This window comes from Micrasema longulum, unplaced genomic scaffold, assembly GCF_059751315.1.
Source record: "Micrasema longulum isolate JH-2025_06_02 unplaced genomic scaffold, ASM5975131v1 h1tg003200l, whole genome shotgun sequence".
Classification (NCBI taxonomy): Eukaryota; Metazoa; Arthropoda; class Insecta; order Trichoptera; family Brachycentridae; genus Micrasema; species Micrasema longulum.
In genome coordinates, this window is record NW_028280287.1 from 1 (window position 1) to 8529 (window position 8529).

Here is an 8529-nt window from a genome sequence, read left to right on the forward strand (position 1 = left end):
TGTTCATGGCGAGGCAAACCGGCGCTAGGGATCTACCGCAATTCTCCGGCGACCCGCTAGAATGGCGAATATTTAAGGCGCAATTTGATCAATCGACACAGATGTGCTCCCTTACAAACGCGGAGAACATTCTCCGTCTGCAACGAGCCCTCACAGGACGGGCCAAGGCCACAGTGTCGTCTTTGCTGGTAGATCCCCGAAATGTGCCGGACATTGTGAAGATGTTAGAGGCCGCCTTTGGACACCCGGAGATCGTCGTGGACAGAGTACTGGAGCGGATAAGAAAACTCCCTAAACTGGCCGACAACGCATCCCTGGAGGCCCTGACGGACTACGCGGTCGCGATAAGAAACGTCGTATTGACCGTAGAGGGCCTCGATGGAAGCCACCTCTCCTCCCCGAAGCTTCTGTCCGAGATGACTCAGAAGCTGCCACGAGTCGAGAGGATGATGTGGATTATGTCACGAGCGGATACCGTGAGAAAAGCTACCCCCAGGGATCTGGCACTGTGGCTAGCGAGACTGACCGGTGCAATACCGAATGCGGGTTGCATCGGGATCAGCACGGAACCCGCCCGAGTGGAGAAAAGGCGTACCCAAGAAAGGCACGTGTTTCTCACTCAGGACAAAAAATGCCTGTTCTGCGACATGAGTGGACACGCATTCGGACAATGCCGGAAGTTTCTCCGGAAAACGGTAGAGGAGAGGTGGACAATTGTGCGTGCCAAGTTCGTGTGCTACGGATGCCTGGAACCGGGACACAAAACGACCACCTGTGAAGCGGCGAAGTGCGACGAGTGCCACGGGCGGCATCATCGGTCGCTACACCGCGAGAGAGTGGACAGTACGCCGAACGAGCAAGTCTTATTGACAAGGCGAACGGAAGTCCCAGTGACCTTCAAGGTAGTGCCAGTAACCTTGAAGGGCCCGCGTGGGTCAATGGAGATCCACGCACTACTAGACGAGGGTTCATCGGTAACTCTCCTCGAGGAGGATGTCGCCCGTGCAGTGGGCGCCACCGGGGCCTGCGAGGAGTTGAGACTCATCGGTGCCAGTGGGAACACGGACACGCTACAATCACAGCGTGTATCCGTAATCCTCGTTAAAGGAAACAAGGAATTTGGTGTCCAGGCACAGACGGTGCGGGTCATGGATCTGCCGCACCGCAACCGAAAGAGCACCAAGACACACGGGCCAGGCATCAAGCCGAAGATGTTAATCGGTCTTGATTACGCCACCCTAATGGTATCTACAGGCCCGCCAGTCCTACAAGAGGACGGGCGGCTAACCATCGAGACGGCCCTAGGAGCCGTCACCTACGGCGGGGCTGTGCACCCCGCCTTTGAATTACCCCCAGACGGCCAGGGTGAAAGGGACTTAGCGGAACTGGTAAAGAAGAGCTTCGCCGTTGACTCGCTAGGTGTAACCACCCTGGAACGTTGCCGCGCCGCAGATGTGCGAGCGGCGGAGCTCATGAGCAGCTCAACCACACAACTACCATCCGGACGATGGGAAACCGGTTTACTGTGGGCGAAAGACGGAGATTCTTTGCCCTGCAACCGGCAAGCAGCCATGAAGCGGCTGCACTCCCTGGAAAATAAACTACGGAAGGATCCGATACTGGCGATCGCATATCGCGCCAAGATGGCGGACTACATTGAAAAGGGATACGCCGTCAAACTAAGCCGCGAGGAGGTAGACGCCCACCATTCGCGCAAATGGTACCTGCCCCACTTCGCGGTGACAAACCCCAACAAGCCTGGCAAGATAAGGGTCGTGTTCGACGCCGCCGCCCAGTTCCAGAGGACGGCGTTGAACGACCATCTACTGACGGGACCTGACCTGCTTTCATCCCTCCTCGGAAACGTGATCCGCTTCAGAGAGGGACGAGTAGCCATCGCGGCCGACATACGGGAGATGTTCCTGCGGATAAGAATCCGGGAAGCCGACCAGCAATCGCAGCGGTTCCTATGGCGGACGCAGGACGGGCAGGAGCCCGACACGTTTGTCTTCGCGTCCATGATGTTTGGAGCGAAGTGCTCACCCAGCAGCGCGCAATTCGTGCGAAACACAGTCGCACGAGCACACGCGAAAGAATTTCCCGCCGCAGCAGAGGCGATCGAGCACAATATGTACATGGATGACTACCTAGACGCCACAGACAGCGAAGAAACAGCTGCAAGCCTGGTACGAGATGTTACCCTCGTACTCGGCAATGGCGGGTTCCGGCTCACCGGGTGGGCCTCAAACAAACCAGATGTCCTGGAAGAAGTAAAGGCCGACGACCGGGCCAATACAGCAGTCACCATAGGGGAAGAAGTAATGACGGAGCGGGTCCTCGGGATCGTATGGGATCCCAAGAGCGACCTATTTATATTTCGGCACGGAGCCGAAAGTGCAGCCATCCCGGAGCGACCCACCAAGCGCGGCATGTTGAGCGCCGCCATGAGTATCTTCGACCCAGTAGGCTTCATTGCGTGCCTCACGATACGGGCGAAGATATTGCTGCAAGCCATCTGGAGGACAAACACAGGTTGGGACCAACCGCTGCAACCGGACCACGCCGAAAAGTGGTTGGAATGGCGCGACCTGCTGGCAGCGAACGGCTGTACAATACCGAGATGCTCGCTGCAAGGGCAGAAAGAACCCGTGACACTGCACGTGTTCTGCGACGCGTCAGAGCAGGCATGCTGCACAGTGGCATACTTTGTGGGGGCCGATACCACAAGTTTCGCAATGGCGAAGTGCAAGGTGGCCCCCCTAAAGCCTCTGTCAGTGCCTAGACTAGAACTCCAGGCAGCGCTACTAGCGGCAAGGATGGCCGCCACCATAAAAAAAGAGAGTCGAGCTCTCATCACTCAAACCGTGTTCTGGACGGACTCCAGCACGGTCCTGTGTTGGCTGCGAACCGACCCACTGCGGTACAGCACGTTCGTCGCAAACAGGCTGGGCGAGATTGACGAGCTCACAGACGTACGGGACTGGAAATGGGTCCCCACCAAGGACAACCCAGCCGACATAGGGACCCGCGACAAGGGCCCACCCGACCTTGCGAGGTCGGGACTATGGTTCGGAGGCCCCGGCTTCCTGAGAAAAGGGGAAGCCGACTGGCCGAAAGAGAAGAAGTTACTACAACAACCGGACGAGAAGACGCTGGAGCGGAAACAACCCCGCCACTTCGTGGGCCACATCAGACGGACGGAGGCCCTACCCCAGGTGCAGCGCTTCTCGTCGTGGACCCGACTCGTCAGGGCGACGGCATGGGTGCTGCGATTCATCGCACGATGCCGCCGCCACGAGTCCCTACCGTCCCCAGGGGGGACCTTTGAACTTCACGCCTCAGAAACACGGGCCGCAGAAATCATGCTGCTGAAGCGGTCCCAGGAGACGGTTTTCGGAGAAGAGCTGGAGCTCCTGAGACGAAAGGCGCCTATCCCGCCGCACAGCCGCCTCCATGCAGCGGCACCCTTCTTAGACGAAGAGGGAATCATCCGGATGGGAACGCGCATCCAAGCGGCACAGAGCTTCGCAGAGGACTGCAGCGCGCCGCCTATCATGGACGGGACCTGCCCATACACCCGGCTGCTGATCACGCACAGCCACCGGAAGGGTGGCCACCCGGGAGTCGAGAGGACGATCGCCGACCTGAGAGCCAGCTACCTCATCCTGCGACTCCGCGGGGCTGTGAGGAAGATAACACGATGGTGCCCGCTGTGTAAAATGCTGCGCAGCCGGCCCCAACCCCCGCTGATGGGGCAACTGCCTGAGGCCCGACTGGCCTTCAGGACGCCGCCGTTCACGCACTGCGGGCTTGACTTCTTCGGGCCGATGATGATCACCAACGGCCGAAGAAAAGAAAAGCGCTATGGGGCACTGTTCACCTGCCTCACCACACGCGCGATCCACCTGGAGCTAGCGTCGTCCCTCGAAAGCGACTCCGCCATAATGGCCATAAGAAGGATGGCCGCCCGCAGAGGCTGCCCACACGCGTTATACTCGGACAACGCTACCAACTTCAGGGGAGCGGACAAAGAGCTGAAACAGGCCGTAGACGAGCTCCTGGCGGACCCCAGAATGCTCGCCTTTTCGAAACTTACAGTTCGCAAAATTGAGTGGAAATTCATTCCGCCCTCATCACCTCATATGGGGGGAGCGTGGGAAAGACTCGTGAGATCTGTAAAACGAGCCCTCCACGCAACCCTCAACGAGCAGGCTCCAAGAGAGGAGACCCTCAAAACCATATTGGCTGAAGCAGAGTACACCGTGAACAATCACCCGCTCACGCATGTGTCAACCAAGCCCAACGACGAAGCACCGCTGACCCCGAACCACTTCTTGCTCGGGTCAGCCAACACACAGCCAACTCTGGCATATTATAACAAAAAGGAAGAAGGGGCCTGCCTTCATAAGCAATGGAGGATCGCCCAGAAAATGGCCGACATGTTTTGGCGCCGATGGCTGAAGGAGTATCTTCCCACCTTGGCGCACAGGAAGAAATGGCGCGAGCCCGCGCCTCCAATACAGGTCGGGGACCTCGCGCTCATCATGGACCCAAATCTGCCGCGGAATTCTTGGCCTCGCGGCAGAGTCACCCGTGCAGAACCAGCAGCTGACGGACAAGTACGAGTCGTCGAGGTGCGGACCACCAACGGCACCTACACCAGACCAGCGGTGAAGATCGCCGTACTAATGAAGGAAGAGGAACAACGCGCCCAGCAGGAAAACAGTACAGACTAGCTGCACGGGGGGAGTGTTCCGGACGCGTAAAATCGAATAAATTAAAATAATACAATAATTAGAAAGGATCCCCGGTAAATGTATAGAACTGATGGCTGGGCTCTCAATAAAGATAAAATGGTCACTTTCGAGCCTGGCCTCAGTATTACCGGGGAAAAATAGCTAGGTTAAAATAAATAAAATGTATAAAGATATATTATGTAAATGTCATGTTGCGCGCGTCGCGGCTGCCGACGAAATGGCCCGTACGGGCATTGAGCGCCCGTATTTACGCCACCTGCGGCCGGCGGCATGTAGCGAGTGGCGGGGAAAGATTACCCCCACCACTCCGAGGCAGCCGGCGCGGGTGGGATGGCCGACTCACGGAGCCCGACGCGCACCGCTTTATAAGGCGGTCAATTAGAAATATTAAATCAGTTGAGTTCCTAACTCTGAACAGTTCACGCGTGTTTTATTCCGTTCTCCGTCCTGTTCGCCTTCCTGCACTTCGCTCTTCGCTCCGCTCTGCCTGCTGACTGCCTTCGCCTCTCTGCACCACTTGGACCGGGTGGAAAGTCCTTTTCAGGGCTATTGAGGTTGACTTGCGGTCGGCGCAGCTGTGCTCCTACCTTCCGACTTTGTCTTTGGCTCTGTCTGGGAGGGCGGCTTCCCACTTACGCCGGGAAGCTTGACTGCGGCAGACGCGGGTGACGAACCGGCGAAACTTTCATCGTGGTAACGCGTACGTTACAATAATAATAATAATATATATTCTTAAAGTTTTTGTTTTTTCTTTAATATGGGTATTATTTATACGATTATTGAAAGTCAATTTATAAATAAATAAACAATAGGTCAGGTTTCAATAAATGTTTCAACACATTCCAAAAAAAACAAATAAACTAACACAAATAAAAAAATACTATTAGTTCCATATACGGGTCAAAGAGTATTGGCCTACTACTCGGTTAAAGTTTACAATCTACTTCCATTATCCATAAGGACAATTAGTAAGTTCTCACAATATAAAATTGCTAATAAGAAAAAGGTAGTGGAGGTGGATTGCGCACGGATCGATGAGTGGATCAAGCCAAATAAGTAAAATGTGTGTACTGTTTATGAAATTTGTTCTATTGGTCTATATAAATTGGTTATGTTTTTTATGATTATTTTAGTTTTTTATTGTTTGTTATGTTATTGATACTTAGGTTAGTTAGATAAATTAGGTTTTTTTTATTGTTATTATTATGTTAACTTTGTTAAATAGCTAATCTTAGGCATGTTTCACATTTTGTTAAATGTTTCCCTCGGCACGGGACACCCCAGTGGGAGCATTATTCTGTATAAAAAAAACAAACAATGTAAAAGTATAAATAAATACTTATTAAGTCTATAACAGGCCTTTTTTTAAATTACGCTTTTTATGAAAATTCTAAATTTATTGTCCGTCATAATTAGGACATTGTCGGGTATTCTATTGTAAAAGCGTACGCAGTGCCCCACAAACGATATGCTTACCTTACTTCAATTTTGGAATTATTTATTTATTTATTAACGGACATTGTCCATGTATACAATTTATAAGGTTTAAATATTACAAGAAAAGAGTAGTTTAAAACATTTAAAGAAAAAAGAAAGAAGCATTGACAAACATAAGGGACATCGAGACAAGATCTGGACTATTTATTTAGTGCTCGTTTAAATCGTTGTAAACTTAAACCAAAAAAGTCCAGATCCTGTCTTGAGTTAACAATACGACAAAGGCGGGTCATTGGAGAATTTAGGCCATAGTTTGTTCTATGCTGATCGATGAACAGTACTTCATTGTTTCTCAATCTACGAGTCGGAATATTGAATTTTACTTGTCCCAGTAATGATGGAACATCGATTATACCATTTAGTATGCCGAACATATATATGGAGTCAATATTAGTTCTACGTTTTTGTAGACTAGAAATATTTAACATTGACTCTATTTCAGCATAAGAATAATTATCTTCCTCTAGTCCAAGCATCCACGCTATTTTTCGAAACAAGCGATGTTGGACTGATTCAATGTGATTTATGCGATTGACATAGAATGGAGACCAGACCACTGAGGCATATTCAAGAAGAGGGCGAACAGTTGAGCAATAAAGAGTTTTGATTGTACGGACATTAGTAAAATCAGAGGACATTCTGTTAATGAAGCCAAGTAATTTCAGTGATTTATTTACTGTATTATCTATATACTCGTTGTATGTCGAATTAAATAATAATAATAAGACCGCGTCGGTGTGTAGTGGTTGGCGCGTTGACGCAGGTAAGCTGGCAAAATATTTAAAATTTAATGTACAAATACCAATAAAAAAATTCGGATTATTATGGTACCGTGGACTTAATTGAATGATAATGTAATCGGGTGTGACCAAAAATCTAATTGGACCCTGTCGGCAAAAACGAAAAGCCGGGTCCCAAAACACATTATCTTTCAAATAACCCTCATAAACTTTATACTAATGTATCTCTCACCAAGGGCTTGTGTTTTAAATGTACTTTAGTTGTCTTTAATTCTTACCCTCTTTTGTAAGTAGCCGAAAAACCAAACAGATAAAAAGTGTTAAAGAATTTTTATAAACATTATTATCAGTGTTACGTCTTTGTTAAGATATGAAGAAGCTAGCTGAGACCTTTTGGAGTAAGGTAGCCAAAGATCCTATTCAATTATTATTCTGTAGCTTTTATCAATCAATAAAGAAGGAGGAAACATTTTTTTCAATCGGGGGCAATAAAATCTTTGTAAGAAATCTGCATACTTCTTTAGTCCTCTATCTTCTTAAATGCATGTTTAAAAATAGGCTGAATGGTGAATGTTACACAGTGTGTAAAATAGCCATTTAAACCAGCCAATGACAGCTCATAAGCCTTGTAAATGCCTAGACTTCCATATCACTTCTCAAAAAATGTTTTCACTCTCTGTTGCAACAAATTTAGATTGTTCAACAATATTTTTAGTTTGTCCAAATTTTTGAAGACAAGGACTGGATTCAACTCCCTGGGGAGCTGTTAACATTAACATATTACAACAGAGATGAAGAACATTTAAAAGAAGGCAATATAGATATCTAGGCATCTACAGGGCTTATGCCCTGTCATTGGCTGGTTTAAGTGGTCACTTTACACACTGTGTAACATTCACCATTCTGCCCATATTTAAATATCTATATTACTTTAATTCTTTCATCTGTTGATGTTTGTGAACCTAAAAAGCTGAAACCTTTATTTATGCGAGTGAGATTCATATAATTGAATTATTTCACCTACATACTAGGCAACGCCTGAAATTTTTTTTTTCAATTTCTCATGGACCAGGTGGATTGATCAACAATATTTTGAGTTTGTCCAAATTTTTGTAGACAAGGACTGGATTCAACTCCCTGTGGAGCCGTTAACATTAACATATTACAGCAGAGATAAAGAACATTTTATAGAAGGCAATATAGATGTCTAGGCATCTACAGGGCCTATGACCTGTCATTGGCTGGTTTAAGTGGCCACTTTACACACTGTGTAACATTCACCATTCTGCACAATTGAGATTGAACAGAACCGTATTCTTCATAGGTTTGGATACGGAAGAAAAAAAAATTAAAATTAAAAAATAACATAATTTCATAAAGCATCATCACCTTTTTTTAAAAAATTTATTTACAATTTTAAAAAACCCGTTAGGGTTACATTAGAAATTTAATATTGTCTAGTCATTTTATGTCTCGTCTAGTCTAGTTAGTTCAGTCATCATGTGCTTTTTCAGATTGATTTTAAATTTGTCTCC

General features: G+C 48.3%; 1 protein-coding gene across 1 annotated transcript; it reads left to right on the top strand.

Annotated features, from left to right (window-relative positions):
• Positions 1-101: 101 nt before the first annotated feature.
• On the top strand, positions 102-4736 carry LOC148270984 (uncharacterized). The gene has a single exon (XM_088241956.1). It carries the CDS (start codon positions 102-104, stop codon positions 4734-4736), a length of 4635 nt encoding a protein of 1544 aa, XP_088098082.1.
• Positions 4737-8529: the final 3793 nt, after the last annotated feature.